Below are 19,684 nucleotides of genomic sequence, written 5' to 3'. Positions count from 1 at the left end.
CACCACAACCATCGAGCCTGCACTCTAGAGCCTGGGAGCTGCAACTAGTGAGCCCACATCCTACAACTACTGAAGCCAGCACATCCTAGAGTCTGTGCTCAGCAACAAGAGAACCCACCACAATAAGAAGACCACACACTGCAACTAGAGAGTAGCCCCTGCTCTTCAAAACTATAGAAAAACACACGCAGTAACAAAGGCCCAGCACATCCAAAAATAAATAAATAAAATTATTTTTAAAAGTAAAATGTTTTTTGGGGAAAGGGATTATTTGGAAGATACTGGAAATCTGAATCTTCTGAAGAGCCTTTGGTCAGTCTTACCCTGTAGGAGCAAGGCTGCAAAGTTCCCTCCTTTAGAAATTTCCATCTTTACACAGGTGGTTTGCTTGCTGGCGTCCTCCTGAAAAGAAGAGAGAAGCTGATTGAGTAAGTTTAGCCTGATGATAGAGAAGAGTGTATTTCAGGGCCTTTTGTAGTTCACATCAGGAAAAAAATCCTTTTAAAGACTGAGGCATAAAAAGATGCCTCAAATTGCTTCAGATGTTCCATTTTTGTATAGGAATTGGACTAGGTTGCATGTAAAGAAGTAGAACTCAATTTTACATCTAAAGGATTTTGGACTTATTCCCTGGTTTCATAAACACTCCTGATCATTTGCAGTGATTTCATACTGTCTGATCTCCTGGTCAGGTTGCAAACCCTACAGACCTATGAATAACTCTTCAAAATGTGTTGAAAAGAGCTCTACATGACAATGAAAACTCTGGTCAGTTGCTTGAAAAAAAGGCTCTGTCTAGGCTATAGTACTGCCATAGTCTGATTTGGCTCAAACAACATCTGTTTCTCATGATCCATGATTTCCAAGGATTTCTGGCAGATTCAGTGTCTGCTAAGACCTGGCTTCCTGGCTCATGGACCGCCTGCCATCTCTGTGTCCTCACATGGTGGAAGGGTTGAGGGAGCTCTCTTGGGCTGTAATTCCACTCATGAGAACTCTGTCCTCATGACCTAATCACCTCCCACAATGGGGATCAGAATTTCAACATGAATTTTAGTGGCACAGAAATATTCAGTCCATATTAAAAAAAAAATTCAGTCCATATCAAGTAGAGACTGAATGGAACCTGCTCGAATTTTCAGCAAGGTGAAAAAGCCTCAATGTATACAGATGTGCTATACCTTTCAGGGGCTCTAAGACTAGCAAAATTAGGTGCCTAGAAGAATTAGGCTAGTAAGCTCCCTAAGTTATTTAAGGAGAGGGAGTTTTAAACATTTTGTTTTTCTTTCACTTTCTTGTTTAAAAATGGAAGTATATTTCATGTACAGTATAGTGATTCACAATTTTTAAAGTGTATACTCCATTTATAGTTATTATAAAATATTGGCTATATTCCCCATATTGTTCAAAATATCCTTGTAGCTCATTTTATACATAATAGTTTGTATCTCTTAATTCTGTAATCCTATATTACTCCTCCCTACTTCTCCCTACCCCTGGTAAGTACTAGTTTATTCTCTATATCTGTCTGTTTTTTATTTTTGGTCATATTAACTAGTTTGCTATATTTTTTAGATTCCACATAAAAGTGATATCATACAATATTTGTCTTTGTCTTTTTTCACTTAGCATAATACCCTCCAAATCCATCCATGTTGCAGCAAATGGCAAAATTTCATTCTTTTTATGGCCTAGTAGTATTCCATTGTGTGTATGTATATATGTATAATTTTGAGTTTACTTTTGCATATAGTGTTAGAGAATGTTTGAATTTCATTCTTTCACATGTAGCTGTCCAGTTTTCCCAGCACCACTTATTGAAGAGACTGCCTTTCCTGCATCGTATAGTCTTGCCTCCTTTGTCATGGATTAACGGACCATAACTGCATGGGCTTCCTATCCTATTTAGTCAACCCATGTGTCTGTTTTTGCGCAGCACCCAATGTTTTGATCACTGTGGTTTGTGGTCGAGTATAAACCAGGAATCATGATTCCTCCAGGTCTGCTCTTCCTCAAACTCGCTTTGACATTTGGGGTCTTTTGTGTATTTCCATACAAATTTTAAAGTTATTTATTCTAGTTCTGTGAAAAATGCCATTGGTATTTTGATAGGAATTGCACTGAATCTGCAGATTGTCTTGGATAGTATGGTCATTTTTACAACATGTTTATTTATATATTTTAATATCAACTTGTAGGTTTTTTTTTTTTAACTTGTAGGTTTTATAGACATTTCAAATGCACATGAAGACAGAAAATAGTATAATGAACCCCATGTATCCATTACTCAACTTCATCAGTTATAATATATGGGAAATCTTATTTTATTACCTCCTGACTTCATTAAACATTTTTATTTAATTAATCCTAACTCTTTAATATCACTTACTAGCCAGTCTGTTTTCAAATTTCCTCAATTGTCTCATAAGTGTCTCTCCACAACTGGTTTGTTCAAATCAGGATTCAAATAAAGTCCATGTAGTATATTTAGTTAATTTATCTCTGAAGTCTCTTTTGATTTATAACTGTTACCCCATTTGTTTTTCTTTTTGCCATTTTTTTTGTTGAATAAATCAGGTCATTTGTCCTATAGGTTTTTTTTTCACTTTCTGGATTGGACTGATTGCATCCCATGGCATTATTTAATATGTCCTTGGGATGCCTTGTATTTCCTATAAACAAGTAACCAGATCTAGAGGTTTGATTAGATTTAGGTACAATTAAAACAAAAGGCAAGAATACTACACAGGTGTTCTGTGTTTCCCTCCAGCATCACACCAGGAGGCTCATAATAGCTAGCTGGTCTTTCTTTTAATAAAGTTCACATTGATCACTGACAACAGGTGTCATCCTGGCTCATCAATTGTAAAGTTCCCCATTAGCACTGATGTAATAATCTAGACCATTCCTCTGCAAAATGGCTAAAAATTGAGATAGTCCAATTCTATCATTCCTTCCACATTTATTGAAACTAAAAGTGAAAATCACTCAGTCATGTCCGACTTTTTGTGACCCCATAGGCTATATATTCCATAGAATTCTCCAGGTCAGAATGCTGGAGTGGGTAGCCTTTCCCTTCTCCAGGGGATCTTCCTAACCCAGGAATCAAACCCAGATCTCCCGCATTGCAGGCAGATTCTTTACCAGCTGAGCCACAAGGGAAGGCCAAGAATACTAGAGCAGGTAGCCTATCCCTTCTCCAGGGGATCTTCCCAACCCAGAAATTGGACCGGGGTCTCCTGTGTTGCAGGTGGATTCTTTGCCAACTGAACTATCAGGGGATCCACATTTGTTAGAATTCTATAAAGAAAATCTCTCCATTTTTTCTGTCATCATTGATTTGATTATCCAGAAATATGGCCTATGTGGGAAAGTCAAGAGAAATGCTTGATGCTCTCGTTGATGAGTTTTCAGAATACAGACTTTGTACCCTAGCAACTTCCAAAGGCAATAATGAAGTCCCTAAAAGATATACATGTTATGAATTAATTTTTTAAACACTATTGGTGTGTTGTAATTCACTAACATTACTTTGTGTATAAAGTCCCTGTCAAGTTTAGATATCACGGTTCTGCTGGTCCCAGTTCTGAAATGAGTTGATGAGTACTTCTTGTATCTTTTTTTAAAGAGATTTCTTTTTACATAAAGTTTAAAAACAGTTTTCCCTGGTGGTTCAGACGGTAAAGTGTCTGCCTGCAATGCGGGAGACCTGGGTTCGATTCCTGGATTGGGAAGATCCCCTGGAGAAGGAAATGGCAACCCATGCCAGTACTCTTGTCTGGAAAATCCCATGGATGGAGGAGCCTGGCAGGCTACAGTCCACGGGGTCACAAAGAGTCGACATGACTGAGCAACTTCACAGAGGCACAGATACTAAAGGTACAACTTGATGAGCTTGGACATATTTACATGATGAGTTTGGACATTTTATATTATAGGGTCACTAGGCAGGGCAGCAGTGGGGTTTCTCAGAGCTCTCTGGGGTCCACTCTCTGCCCCTAATACTGACTAAACTCTAACAGCATCTTTTAGTTATCTATTTTTGACTGTGCTGGGTCTTCATGTTATGCACGGGCTTTATCTAGTTGGGCAAGTGGGGGTTACTTTTTGTTGCAGTGCGTGGGCATCTCATTGAGGTGGCTTCTTTTCTTGTGGATCATGGGCTCTAGTGCCTCAGTAGTTGCAGTAGTTGCTCGTGGGCTCTAGGACTCCGGCTCAATAGTTGTGGTGCACAGGCTTAGCTGCTCTGCAGCATATGGGATCTTCCCGGACCGGGGATCAAACCTGTGTCCCCTGCATAGGCAGGCAGATTCCAATCTACTGTACTACCAAGGAAGTCCCCAACAGCATCTTATGATGAGCATAAGTTTTAAATTAGTTTTATTAGGTATATGATAATAACATAATAAACTGCACATATTTAAACTGTACAATTTGATTAGTTTAGACATATATAGATCCCTTGAAACCAACACCACAATCAAGATAAGGAACATATCCATTCCTCCCGCCCCTTCGTAAGCCTTTCTACCACCCCTCTCCCAACCTACCCCAGGCAAAAACTGGCATTCCCTGTCTATAGATTAGTTTTGTATCTTCTTGAATTTTCTAGAAATGGAATCATACAGTATATGTGTATTCTTTTTTTGTCTGACTTCTTTCACTCAGCCTAATTATTCTGAGATGTAACCACGTTGCTTTACGTATCCCTTTTTACTGCTGAGCAGCATGTGCCAAGACTGACTGAGCCCTTCACCTGCTGATGGGTGCGGCGCGGCTTCTGGATTCTGGCTGTGACATAGGAAGCTGCTAGGAACGTCCACGTACAAATCTTCACATGGAAGTATACTTTCATTTCTCCCAGGCAAATACTTGGGAGTGGAATGGCCACATCGTATGGTGGGTGTATGTTCAATGTCTTTTTAAAAAATAACTGCCAAAGTGGTAGTGGCACTAGTCTCCACCACCAGCAGTGTATGAGAGCCCCAGCTGTTTCCTAGTTCTGCTAACACTCGGTATGGTCTGTCTTTTCAATTTTAGGCATTCTAGTACACATGCAGTGATAGGTCATGCTTTTAATTTGCATTTTCCCTAATGACTAATGGTAGTGAACATCTTATTTATCTTCTATATATTCTTTGGTGAACTCTTTTTTTATTTTCAGGATATTTGCTCATTTAAAAAACCTGTGTTGTTTTTCTTATTTTTGAGTTTTGAGAGTTCTTTCTATCTTCTAGATACAAGTCTTTTATCAGATATATGATTTGCAATTATTTGCTCCTAAGTCTATAACTTGCCTTTTTATTTTTTTAACAGTGTCTTTTACAGGACAGAAGGTTTTAGTCTTGATGAAGTCTGATGTATCAATTTTTTTTCTTGTATGAAATACAGTTTCGGTATTGTAGTTTAAAGAAATCTTTGCCTAACAAAGGTCACAAAGACTTGCTCCTATGTTTTCTTCTAGAGGTTTTATAGTTTTTGATTTTTCAAATAGCTCAAATGATCCATTTTGAGTTCAATTTTGCATATCGCATGAGGCCTGAGAGCTTCCTGATAGCTCGGCTGGTAAAAAATCTGCCTGCAATGCAAGAGACCCCAGTTCAATTCTTGGGTTGGGAAGATCCACTGGAGAAGGGATAGGCTACCCACTCCAGTATTCTTGGGATTCCCTGGTAGCTCGGCTGGTAAAGAATCTGCCCGTAATGCGGGAGACCTGGGCTCGATCCCTGGGTTGGGAAGATCTCCTGGATAAGGGAATAGCTACCCACTCTAGTATTCTGGCCTGGAGACTTCCATGGACTATATAGTCCATGGGGTCACAAAGAGTCAGACGTAACTAAGAGACTTTCATTCACTCACATGAGGCATGAAAATTTTCTTTGATGAAGTCCCATTTCAGTTTTTTTCTCTTACAATTAGTGCCTTTTATGTCCTAAGAAATCTTTGCTTGCCCCAAGGTTGCAAAAACCATTTCCTGTATTTTCTTTAAAAAGGATAATGTCTTTGCCCTTTAAAGTTAAGTCTATAATTCATCTCTAATTTTTATATATGATGTGAGGTAGGGTTGAGCTTCATTCTTTCCCCCAATTTGTTTATCCAGCATTCCAGCATCATTCTAGCATCCCCCCCACACACTGAATTGCTTTGGTGCTCATCAGTAATATTTTTTATAAAATAAACTGCAATTAAAAATATACTCTTAGCAATACCTCCTCCTTTTTGGGTTTGTTAATTTAAAAAACACTTTCAAAAACCTACAGTATGCAGGCAAGGTACTAGGAATAAGAAATATATGGGTCCATGTCCTCTGCTCTCGAGGAACTTACATCCAGGAGAAGAAACAGTCATATAAACAAGTAAGTATGGAGGGTGGAGAAACACTGTGAAAGAAACTCTGTCCTATATGGTGGTGACACAGCAGGGAAAGGGCAACTTCTCAGGAAAGTATCTCAAAGAAGAGGATGACTGAGCTGGTCTTGAGGAATGAGAGCAATTTAAGAGGCACACACAGTAGGCAGGGAAACAAGGAGAGCTTTCTAGGCGGAGGGAAGAGTATGGATAAGAGAACGGGATGTGAAGCAGCCCGGAAAATTTAGGGACTTGTTAGTAGTTATTAGGGCTTCCCTGGTGGCTCAGTGGTAAAGAATCCGGCTGCCAATGCAGGAGACACTGGTTTGATGCCTGGGTTGGGAAGATCCTCTGGAGAAGGAAATGGCTATCCACTGCAGTATTCTTGCCTGGAGAATTCCATGGACAGAGGAGCCTGGTGGGTTATAGTCCATGGGGTCGCAAAAGAGTCAGACATGACATAGCAACTAAACAACAACAAAGTTGTTATTAGATATGTTGATCTGGTGCTCAATTTGGACTGGAGTTCCTTAGTAATTTTCTTCTCTTGACAAGAGGGTAAATAAATCCAAGGCATTCAGTATGTACTCTCTGATGGTGAGGGATCTTTCAGTTGGATATTCTGGAGGAGGCTCCCTGGCCAGGGAGGTCTCTACTTCTCTCTACTCTAGGATAGCTGTCATTGCCTCCATGTTAAAAGTAAACTTGATTTGCTACAGCTTTTGGCCCAGCTATTGATGAAAGGACAGGAGCTTACCGATTCATTGATGGCTTTGATGAGGTAAAGACCATCCTTATAAAAATAAAACAGTCGAACGATACCTGAAACAGAAAAATAAGGAAGATTGAGAGACAGACAAGTGAGCTGAAGACAAATTGTAATTTTATATGTTTGACTTTCTGAAATATCATGAGCTTGTGCATTATTAGGCTTCCTTCCCAGCCCCTCCACTGCCCGTGATCATCTTGGTTTCCTGGGCTTCTTCCACCCCTCACTTGAAATGTTTTAAGTTATTCTCACTCTTAGGTCATCTCTAGCTACACTGGCCCTACCTTCTCCTTTTAGAATCTGTTTGTAAGCACTTCAGCTACACTGATCCACTCCTTGATTTCCATCCACCTGTTTTAGCACATCACCCCAGTGTTTCACAGTGTCATCCAATCACTTCCTATGGCAGTGGTGGTTTAGTCACGAAGTCATGTCTGACTCTTGCAACCCCATGTACTGTAGCCCACCAGGCTCCTCTGTTGATGGGATTTTCCAGGCAAGAATACTGGAGTGAGTTGCATTTCCTTCTCGAGGGGATCTTCCAGACCCAGGAATCAAACCCGGGTCTCCTGCATTGCAGGCGGATTCTTTACTGACTGAGCTAAGAGAGAAGCCCTCACTTCCTGTGAGTGTTCATTATTCCTCATGCGAGTGCATGGATTCTCTGAGGGAAAGGATGGTTTCTTCCTCTTCTATGTGCCTCATCTCTCAAACCCCAGCAAGCTCCTCATGAAGTTAATTTTGTCGATTCAGTAAGTAATTCGGTCATTCTAATCCCCACTTAACCTAAGGGCTCTAGTATATGATCATCACCCACAGACTTCTTGCCACTTTCTTGAGGTGCCCCCCAGACACTCATAACCTACCTCTATTGCCATAATACAGACTTTCAAGAGGCACCTGGCCCGCTGTGGGTGAAAGTCTAACTCAACCCAATAAATATTCATGGGATATCTGCTCCAAGACCACAAAGGAGCGAAGGACAACCAAGGCAGTCTCCATCCTCCAGTTTATCACATTCAGAATCACACAGACATGAAACCAACTGGATATAATGCAGTGTGATAAATGCAATCCTATCGTCAGACCAAACTCCTCCTGAATATCAACATTCCTACTCCAGGTGCCTCAAACATGTACATGCGCAAATTGAAGCTTTCAACTCATAGTCCCCTGAAACCTTACTCTCCTATAACTGCTTTTCAAGGAATGGTATCATCTTCTATCCGATTATCTAAAGGCAGAAAGGAGTCATTTTTCTTCATACCCCCCACTCCCCAACTCCACACATATGTTCCATCTCTGACCAAGTTTTTCCATTATATTTTCCTTTTCATTTTTTAAGCTTTTTATTTTGAACTAATTTTAGACATATAGAAAAACTGCAAAAATACTACAAAGCATTCCCTTATACCCCTCATCTCACTTCCCCTAGTGTTAACATCTTACAGAACCATAGTGCACTTTTCATTTAAACAGCTCCTGCCTTAGTTCAGACCTTCATAATTTCTCTCCTCAATGGATGAACTAGCTCTTCCTGGTCTCTCTACCTTTCCATTTGGGTTTTTCAAACTCCTATCAGGGTGCTCTTCCCAAAACGTCAATGGAATCAGGTCATTCTCCTACAGAAAGAGTATCCTCCAGGATACCATCCATAGTTCTCTGTACAAAGGTTCCCCTGCCTGATTCATCCTCAGGCTGAGGCGGGGAAAGCAAGCCTTGCATATGTGAGCAGCAGGACTGCTGAGTGCTGGAAAGGGTGTGGACTCCGGGGCTACACTGCCTGGTCCAAATCCTGCCTGTGCACTTTCTCTGTTGTTATTTAATCGCTAAGTCATGTCTGACTCTTTGCAAACCCATGGACTGTAGCCTGCCAGGCTCCTCTGTCCATGGAATTCTCCAGGCAAGAATACTGGAGTGGGTTGCCATTTCCTCCTCCAGGGGATCTTCCCAACTCAGGGATCAAACCCACATGTCCTGCATTGGCAGGCAGATTCTTTACCATTGAGTCACCCAGAAAGCCCGCTTTCTGTGTTACCTCTTCTGAAAAACAACAATAATAAACTATATGTATCCCTTAGGCTATTGTGAGGGTGAAATGGACCAACATATGTGAAATGTGAGAACAGTGCCTGGCACACCACACTGTCCTGCAGATGCTGGCTGCTACAACATGACCAGGGAGAACTCTCCATGTCTGGTCCCTCCCACACCTGGAAAAAAGATTAAACTGAACAACAGTCTACAGGTATCTGTAGATTAGGCTAAAAAGGAAAGAGAGGAACATGTACCTGTTTCATCCACAGGAGCAATAAGTATTTCACTCCCCAAATCTGTGGCCCAGATGGAAATGACATCAACCTTAAGTTTCTCCCAAACATATAATTGTTTAGCGTTATGCAGATTATAGATAGAGAATCCTTTGCTTCCTCCAATAAACACATAGTCTTGGGAAACATCCATGCAGTTTGGCATTGTGTTGAGCTGGAAAAAGCAAAACAAAGAGAAAAGGAACAGTTTTCAGTTACTGCCATCTGCAAGTAACATGAGCTAACTTTTCTTTTTTGGCAGCACTGTGCAGCTTGTAGGATTCTCAGTCCTCTAGCCAAGATCGAACCTCTGCCCCCTGCAAGGGGAACGTGGAGCCTTAACCACTGGACCACTAGGGAAGTCCTGAGCTAACTCTTCAAAAAGTGATGCAGGTCCTTCCTAGTTATGGTATCCCACCCAAATGCAGTGCCCATCTAAATATCTTGCCCAGATATCAAGCAAGTCATAGTATTCTACATTTAGGGGAAAGGGGCAGGAGAAAGCAAGGAAGTTGAGAAGAAATGCTCATTTACAACACCAAGCGTGGCCATAGCCCTGTGATAAGTGGACCAGTGACCCCATTCCCTGTACTTTGTTCTTCTAGAACACTGTGGAAAGAGTTGTAGCTGACACCGGGCAGATTCTTAACCACCAAGCAAGACAGTGATTAATACACTCCGAAAGATTTTCAAATAACAATAGGATGTAAAAGGTAGATGTGCATAATCTTCAGTTAACCAGAATACCCATTTACCCAGGCAATGACTAGATCCATTTTAATCAACATTAGCATGCCTGTAATCTTTCCAGCACGCACCTGTAATACAGGTGAATGAAGCTTCCTGGCAGGAATTCCTTCCCTGGATCAGGAGTTTTCATTTATTACCTTAACACTCAGTTGAGGGGACTTCCCTGGTGGTCCAGTGGTTAAGACTCTGCCTTGAAATGCAGGGGACACGGGTTCGATCCCTGGTCAGCGAGAGAGCCCACATGCCCCAGTTAGTGAGCCCATGTGCTCTGGAGCCCCTGTGCTGTAACAAAAGAACCCGCAAAACAAAATGAAGATCCCACATGGTGCAACTGAGACCCAACACAGCCAAATAAATAAATAATTAATAAAATAAATGTTAAAACCACCACTCAGTTGAGAAACAAGGCCACCTTGGCAGCTGCTCCATACCTTACTTTCTCTAAGTGGATGGTAGATGGTGGGCTGGGTCCGGCGGAGCTCAGCTGTCTTTGAGGTATCCCTCTCCTCAATAATTTCCCACGAACGGTCAAACAGTGAGTTCACCATTTTGTTGATCATTCGATACGGCTGGGGTAGGGAATCCTGCTCTTGATCTGGATCCTTGAAGACCCAATCATCTTCATCATCCTTAGACCAGTCCTTCTCTGTTGGGGACGGCACCTCCAGTGTCCCCTTTCGGGTAAAGATGGGGAGCTTCATCTTCTGACTTCGACTTCCTTTGGGACTTGCCATCACAGAAGATAGTGTTGGAAATGTCTATGAAATTCTGAAAAGCTGGTCAAAGAAATAAGCCGAGGTACTTACAGATAAAAGGGGGAAGTTATCAGAAGACAGCACATCATCCTCCTTAGCATATTCACTTATGGGCACTATTTATTCTAGAGCCTGGCACCTGCCTCATTACCACATCACTAAGATATGCTCTTCATTTTAATAAGGATATCAGCAGAGACAGGTTTTGACTATTCATATCTTTCAGGCCACCCCAAGATGACATGTGCTATGATGAAAGGAAAGGAATTTGACTTCTTGCTGCCTTTCTTCACCTCCTGATAAGAGAGTGGCTTTCTGTCCCAAATTGAATTCACCCTTTCTCTGCAACTTATGCCTTCTCCTGGCTCTTCCATCTCTGCAAATGGCTGTGCTAAAGCCAGGTGGGTAGGGGGCCATGATTCTCTGCTTGTTTTCCTTTCACCTCCAGTCAGATACAGCTCAAACACTTCCCTTCCTTGCTGTCCAGTTTACTCCTTCCTCTCTATTCCCCCTGCTGCCATCCAGCTCTGCAGGCACAGTGCCCAGAGCCTATGAGATTTTTCCAGGGCTTATAGAAATATTTGAGACCTGAAAAGAAACTGCCTAAAAAAGAAAATTCCACAAAATCAAAATAAATATTTACGAAAACATTGACAGCTTATCAATTCTACTGTGTGTACATAATATCTAAGTTTATGAGAAAAGAACAAGCAATCTGCACTTTATAAAACTCAAAACTGTATAATTATAAAAAGGTTTTCAAATTTTACAGTTAGGAAAAGGCATTTAACGTGGAACACGGGGTACATTTTAAGATGTTTAACAGGTAGTGGAGTAGGGTCTTGCACTGTTGGAATGCCTTGGGGCCCTGGAAGCCTTATAAAGGCCCTGCTACCATTATCTTTTCTCATTTGTGAGAGCACATTTGTGATGTTTCTGTGCAAAGTGAGAAGAGACTATCTGGGTTTGAGTCTGAAAGGAAAGAACCATCTGAAATCATCAGTGGGAACACTAAACTGAGCTCACACAGGGCCACGAATAATGCCTGTTTCCACCAGCAAGAACAGAAAACCTCATTATTCCAAACACTGGGTAGAGTACTCAGGAGAATCTAGCCAAGTAGTGGGAAAAGTTAATCCTATTCAAATACTATTCTGGTATTGCCCAATGAATCTTGTAAGTCAGAAGATCAAACTTAATGAAGTAACTTGACTACACACCAGAACAAATATTTATATGAATACAAATATGAATCCAAGCCCCAATAAAACTAAGTTCCCTTACTGAGTTTGTGATTACTCTACCTAAAACTTTACTCGCTTGCCTCTCTCCTTTGACTTCACTCCGTTTCTTCTCCCCTCTGACCTCAATCCTGAACACTAGTCAAGCAGAATCAGATGACTAAGACTGCAGTTGCTGATAACATCATAAATGTACTAAGATTGCTGTTATAGACACCATCATTAACGTACAAACTCAGGTTGTTTCTCCAGAGCAAGATTAAGCTCTTAGATCCCCGAGCCATGGACTACCTGGCCAGAGAATCATGAACTGGGTCATCCTAACTCCCAAAACTATGACTAAGACATGTCACAAGACAAAGATAATCCCAATTTCTTTGTTTTTCCATTTTAAAATATCCCTAAACCAAAAACCAAGAAGGAGTGGATCCAAGACTCATTTCCTACTCCCTTGCTTGGTGCCCTGCAATAAACCCTTACTTTGCTATAAACACTTGCTGTCAGAATTTAGCTTTCTGTGTCATGGACACATGAGCCCTTGCTCAGTTACAAAAATAATCAGCATCCAATGGAGCAAAATTCACAATGTCTAAGATCCAATTAAAAAATGACTGTGGTATACCCACATTATGGGATACTACTCAGTAATAAAAATAAAAAACTACTGATAAACACAAAAACATGGATGAACCTCAAAGGCATTATGCTGGATGAAAGAAACCAGTCTAAAAACTTATGTGCAGTGACCCCATCTATAAGGCATTCTTGAAAGTCAAAACTAATAATGGGGAACAGAACAGTAGTTGTCAGGAGTTATAGGTGGGGGGTGATGTTATTTAAAAAAGAAGAGCATGAGGGAATTTCGGGGATAATGGGACTCTCTCATTCAGATTGGAAAGAGCTCTGCAGAGCTATTCCCAGACAATATGATTATCTATAGAGAAAACCTGATGGAATCTTTTTTAAAAAATTTTACTAGAGCTAATAAAGTCAACAAGGTTGCAGAAGAAAAGTTCAATATACAAAAATCTATTTCTATATAAAGGCAACAATCAAAAATTAAAATTAAAAATGCTATTGATAATAGTATAAAAATATGAAATACTTAGGGTTAAATCTGACAAAAGATGTACAAGACCTGTACCCTGACAGCTATAAAATACCACTGAGTGTGTATGTGTTAGTCGCTCAGTTATGTCTGACTCTTTGTGACCCCATGGACTGTAGCCAGCCCAGCTCCTCTATTCATGGAGCTCTCCAGGCAAGAATACTGGAGTGGGTAGCCATTCTCTTTTCTAGGGGATTTTCCTGACCCAGGGATCGAACCCAGGTCTCCTGCATTGCAGGCAGATTCTTAACTGTCTGAGCCACCAGGGAAGCCCATAAAATATCACTGAGAGAAGACCTAACTAAATGGAGAGAGAGATCTTATTCATGGGCTGGAAGACAATGTTTTTAGGGCGTCAATTCTCCCCAAATTGATTTATAAAAAATTAAAATAATCCCTATGATAATCCCAGTTGGCATTATTTTTTAGAAATTAAGAAGTTGATGTTACACTTCATATGGAAATGCAAAGTACCTAGAATAGCCAAAATTACTTAGAAAAAGAAAGAATTAGAAAATTAACATTACCTACTTCAAGACTTAAAAAGCCACAGTAATCTAGGCAGTATGGTATCAGCACTTTAAAAAAAAGACAAAAAGACAACAAATAACAAGCGTTGGTGAGGATGTACAGAAAAGGGAGCCCTCATACACTGCTGGTGAGAATATAAATTAGTGAAGTTACTACAGAAAATAATATGGAAGTTCCTCAAAAAAATAAAAGTAGAGTTACCACTGTTGTTGTTGTTCAGTTGCTAAGTCATGTCTGACTCTGCAACACCACAGGCTGCAGAAGAACTACACAAAAAAGGTCTTAATGACCTGGATAACCAGGATGGTGAGGTCACTCACGCAGAGCCAGATATCCTGGAGTGTGAAGTCAAGTGGGTCTTAGGAAGCATTACTAGGAACAAAGCTAGCAGAGGTGATGCAATTCTAGCTGAGCTATTTCAAATCCTGAAAGATGATGCTGTTAAAGTGCTGCACTCAATATGTCCGCAAAATTTGAAAACTCAACAGTGGCCACAGGACTGGAAAAGGTCAGTTTTCATTCCAATCCCAAAGAACTACCATATGATCCAGCAATTCCACTTTTGGGCATTTTTCCAAAGAAAACAAACAAACAGAAAAACTATTTTGAAAAGATATGTGTATCCCTAGGTTCATTGCAGCATAATTCACAATAGCCAAAATATGGAAGCAACCTAAGTTCCCATCAATAGAAGAATGGAAAAAGAAGATGTGATATACATAATGGAATATTACTCAGCCAGAAAAAAAGAATAAAACCTTGCATTTGCATCAACATGGATAGACATAGGGGCTTCTCTGGTAGCTCAGTCAGTAAAGAATCTGCCTGCAGTGCAGGAGACTCGAGTTCAATCCCTGGGTCGGGAAGATCCCCTGGAGAAGGAAATGGCAACCCACTCCAGTATCCTTGCCTGGAAAATCCCAGCGACAGAGGAGCCTGGTGGGTTGCAGTCCATGGGGTCGCAAAGAGTTGGGCACAACTGAGCAACTAACACTAGGCCTAGAGTGAACTATGCTAAGTGAAATAAGTCAGACAGGAAAGACAAGTACCATATGATTTCACTTATATGTGGAATCTAAAAAAACAATACAGGGACTTCCCTGGTGGTCCAGGGGCTAAGACTCCATGCTCCCAATGCAGGGGGCCTGGGTTTGATCCCTGGTCAGGAAACTAGAGCCCAGATGCCACAACTAAGAGTTCACACTCTGCAACTAAGACCCAGTGTGACCAAATAAATTAAATTAAAAATACTTTAAAAAAATACAAGTGAACAAACAAAACAAAATAGCCATAGATACAGAAAACAAACAGGTGGCTGCCAGAAGCAGTAGGGGATGGAGAGATATGTAAGATAAGTCAGGGAGCTGGAGAGGCACAAAAAAAAAAAAAAAAAAAGACAAATATATCAATGAAACTAAATAGAGAAGACAGAACTAGATTCACACATATATGGACAGTTTATTTTTGACAAAGATAATTCAGTGAAGAAAGCACAATCCTTTCAATAAATAATGTTGCATCAGTTAAATATCTATATGGGGAAAAAAGAACTCTGATCCATACCTTGCACTATATACAAAAATTAATTCAAACTGGTTGTTTAGTCACTAAATCGTGTCCGACTCTTTTGCAACTCCAAGTACTATAGCTTGTCAGGTTCCTCTGTCCATTGGATTTCCCAGGCAAGAATTCAAAGTAGACCATAGGCCTAAATGTAAAACTTAAAATGATAAAACTTCTAGAAGAAAACATAGGGAAAAACCTATGCAATCTTCAGTTAGACAAAGATTTCTTAGATACAACATTAAAACACACACTCTGTAAGAACAAACTGGTAATTTACACCTTTCAAAAACAAACTTATGCTCCTCAAAAAAGGTTTAAGAAAATAAAAGGTAGCTCAAAGACCAGGAGAAAATATTTGTAGGCAAAATGCTTGTATTCAAAATATTTTGAAAATTCTTAAAAATAATAAGAAAATGATACAATTTTTTTAAATGGGTAAAAGATTTGCATTGACACTTAACAAAAGAAGATATACAGATGGCAAATAGGCATACTAAAGATGTTCTTCATGGTTAATCATTAGGGAAATGCAAATTATAATTACAGTGAGACAGTACTACCCATGTATTAGAATGCCTGAAGTTAGAAAGATAGACCATAATAAATGTTGTTGAAGATGAGGAAAACTGGAACTCTTCCAGTTGCTGCTGGGAAAGTAAAACACTACAGTTTAGAAAACAGTTTAGCATTTTCTTAAAAAGTTAAATTTACATCTACCACAATATCCAATCATTCTACTCCTAGGTGTGATAAAAGGGAACTGAAATCATATGTCCATACATAGACTTGTAAATGAACATTCATTACAGTTTTGCTTCCAGGGGCCCCAAACTGAAAACAACCTAAATGTTTATCAACAGGTAAACAGACAAACTCCTACACATTCACATCCCATTCACATCAGTGGGAACACGAAATAGTACATCCACTTTGGAAAACAGCTTGGTAGTTTCTTACAAAGTTGAATACACACTTAACAGGATTCAGCAATCCCATTTCGACATATGTATGCAAGAAAAATTAAAATGTTTCATATGAAAATCTGTACTTAAATATTTATAGCAGCTCTATTTATAACTGCCTCAAACTGGAAACAACACACATGTACTTCAGTGGATAGACAATAAACTATGGCACATCCATACAATGGAATACTACTCAGTGATTAAATATTTACAAACTACTGATATACACAGCATGGGTGAAACTCAAATGGATTATGCCAAGTGAAAGAAATCAAATAGTAAAGCTACATACTAGACTTTCTTGGTCCAGAGGTTAACACTCTGCACTTCTAATGCAGGGGCATGGGTTCGATCCCTGATTTCGGATGTACCACATGCTGCACAGTGTGGCCTAAAAAAAAAAAAAACAAGCTACATACTAAATGATTCAATTTATGATACTGTATTGAAAAGGCAGAATTGTAGGTACAGCAAAACAAACTATACAAATCTGTGTTTAGCAGCACTCTATGCTCATATCTATCATCTAACATGTCACTGCGCTGTACTTCCTCTTTTTTTGTATCCCTCACTAAATCTATTGCCATAGGCCTAGAGCTTAGCATAGCAGGTGGTACAGTTTACTTGCTTCAGGGCCAGGCTTTCACATCCTGCCCAGCTGTCATCCCTGAGAAAGCCAGGCATCCAACCCAACTAGCTCTCAGGCTCCTCAGGCCACCTAGATAGGGAGATCAGGTCTCACAGACTGTGACCCAGACAGATGGCCACTGCTAGAGGGTCACAGAGACAGGGATGGGGGAGAGGTTCACTGCTCCTCCTTGGGCCAAGGCTAGTGGAGGGCCTTAGAGAGGGCTCTGGAGCCCTCAGGACATAGTCCCCAATCTGTTCCCTGGGCCTTCCAGCTCAACCACTAGCACAAGGCGGTGTGCTGGAGGGCCTCCAAGAGAAAGCCTGAATCTGCCTCTTACCTCACTGTCCACCTGATGACCACCACACCACCAACCCCTGACTCAATCTCTTCTCCAATGGTCCCTCTTGACAGTTACCAGTGGGCAGGGCCCACTGTGGTGCTGACCAGTATCTGGGCAGGACCACTAACTGTGGCTCATTGACAGTTTGTTGCTTGTGGGCAAGGCCCACTGAGGCACCGACCAATGGCTGAGCAAGACCTGCTGCCTAGTAACAGGGTACAGAGTAAATGAGGCACAGCAATTGGGAAATGAGTGCCTCAAGGCTGTATATTGTTACTCTCCTTATTTAACTTATATGCAGAGTACATCATGTGAAATGCCCGGCTGGATGAAGCACAGGTTGGAATCAATATTGCCAGGAGAAATATCAATAACCTCAGATATGCAGATGACACTACCCTTATGGCAGAAAGCAAAGAGGAACTAAAGAGCCTCTTGATGAAAATGAAAGAGGAGCGTGAAAAAGCTGGCTTAAAACTCAACATTCAAAAAATGAAGATCATGGCATCTAGTCCCATCACTTCATGGGAAATAGACAGAGAAACAATGGAAACAGTGAGATACTTTATTTTCTTGGGCTCCAAAATCACTGAGGATGGTGACTGCAGTCATGAAATTAAAAGATGCTCCTTGGAAGAAAATCTATGACCAACCTAGACAGCATATTAAAAAGCAGGGACATTATTTTGCCAACAAAAGTCTGTCTAGTCAAAGCTATGATTTTTCCAGTAGCCATGTATGGGTGTGAGAGTTGGACCATAAAGAAAGCTGAGCACCGAAGAATTGATGCTTTTGAACTGTGGTATTGGAGAAGACGCTTGAGAGTCCCTTGGACTGCAAGGAGATCCAACCAGTTCATCCTAAAGGAAATCAGTCCTGAACATTCATTGGAAGAACTGATGCTGAAGCTGAAACTCCAATACTTTGGCCACTTGATGTGAAGAACTGACTCATTGGAAAAGACCCTGATGCTGGGAAAGACTGAAGGCCAGAGGAGAAAGGGATGACAGAGAATGAGATGGTTGGATGGGATCACTGACTCGATGGACATGAGACTGAACAAGCTCCAGGAGTTGGTGATAGACAGGGAAGCCTGATGTGAAGTCCATGGCGTCACAAAGCTTTGGACACGACTGAGTGATTAACTGAACTGAACTGAAGGGCTGTGCTCATCCTGCTCTGTTACAACTGGGAAAGAACTAGAGATTAGCTTTCTCCACCGTGCCATATTCCAGCTGGGTTTCCAGGTATTCCAAGGAGTCCAAGAATCCTGAATATGAAACTGGTCTTCTAAATTATTATGATGGTATGTTGTCAAGGTAGGAGAAAAGAACATAGCTTATACAACAATTGTTACCTTGATTAAAAATTTAAATATTTAAACTTATGGTTTGTGGGTCTCTATTTGTACTTTTACCCAGGGCCTACAAATGTGAGGGGCAAACCTGATCATGGGAATAAAGTTTAAAAAAACTGATGCCCTTACTTTGTGACAATAAGTGAGTGTAAGTCGCTCAGTCATGTCCAGCTCTTTGTGACCCCATGGGCTATACAGTCCATGGAATTCTCCAGGCCAGAATACTGGAGTGGGTAGCCTTTCCCTTCTCCAGGGGATCTTCCCAACCCAGAGACTGAACCCAGGTCTCCCGCATTGCAGGCGGATTCTTCACCAGTTGAGCCACAAGGGAAGTCCAAGAATACTGGATAACTCTATAAAATTACTGCTTATGGAAGAGTGGGGCTTCATGTCTTCAAGTCTCAAAAAGGAAAGTTCAGTGATGTAGTTTTATTGTAAACTCTTTTAGCCCCCACTTCCTTCATATTAACCCTTTTTCAGAATTCCCTCAAGGAGCAATCTTCTTTCAGTGTTCATTCAATAATCCTAACAAAATTCTCTCACTTTACCTAGCTCTCATGCTAAAATACACCCCATGAATTGGCTTATCTCTGCTCTAACCATTTCCTTCCCCAGATCTGGAACTGGTGTTGCTCAAGAGAAAACAGAGGTACAGAGCTGGGAAGTGATTAGGCGCCTCAGTCCCCAAGCAAAAAGTTCAGGAAAACCTCCTTTCGGGACTCCGCTGTGGAGGCCCCTGGGTACCCGGGATCTGCGGGGAGGCGCAGGGCGTCCCGGGGACGCCTGAGGTTGAGGAGGCAGGTTCCCTCAGATCCCCCGCTAGGAGATCCTAGAGATAGAGGGGAGTCCTGGGACATGTGAGGAGCCTCGGGACCCGGATCAGAAGCCGATATTTCTCTCACCTGGACCAGAAGCGTGGCGTCGCCGTAGTAACCACAACTTCCGGTCCCAACCGGAAGTCCACTAAGTCTCTCTTTGGAAGGTGTGCACGCCCCCATGGGGGCGGGGAGACTC

The 19,684-nt window shown here is 41.1% G+C and overlaps 1 protein-coding gene across 5 annotated transcripts in view; it reads right to left on the bottom strand.

The window, feature by feature from the left end:
* Positions 1–19,684, bottom strand: part of WDR93 (WD repeat domain 93) — a 48,104-nt gene extending 28,420 nt beyond the window's left edge. For 2 of the 5 annotated variants that reach the window (XM_043921922.1, XM_043921925.1), the window contains exons 1-6: positions 19,573–19,615; positions 16,635–16,733; positions 10,608–10,952; positions 9,409–9,601; positions 7,106–7,170; positions 324–402 (exon numbers count right to left, since the gene is read on the bottom strand). In XM_043921922.1, the coding sequence (XP_043777857.1) occupies positions 324–402; positions 7,106–7,170; positions 9,409–9,601; positions 10,608–10,910 (640 nt within the window). In that variant the 5' untranslated portion in view covers positions 10,911–10,952; positions 16,635–16,733; positions 19,573–19,615. Of the gene's footprint in view, positions 1–323; positions 403–7,105; positions 7,171–9,408; positions 9,602–10,313; positions 10,459–10,607; positions 10,953–15,374; positions 15,397–16,634; positions 16,734–19,572 lie in introns of those variants that run through there. The other 3 variants (XM_043921923.1, XM_043921924.1, XM_043921926.1) reach the window with 3 other exon arrangements.

Source organism: Cervus elaphus, chromosome 13 (assembly GCF_910594005.1).
Source record: "Cervus elaphus chromosome 13, mCerEla1.1, whole genome shotgun sequence".
Taxonomy (NCBI): Eukaryota; Metazoa; Chordata; class Mammalia; order Artiodactyla; family Cervidae; genus Cervus; species Cervus elaphus.
The sequence above is the reverse complement of the archived record's forward strand: the minus strand, read 5'-3'. Positions and strand labels throughout refer to the sequence as shown.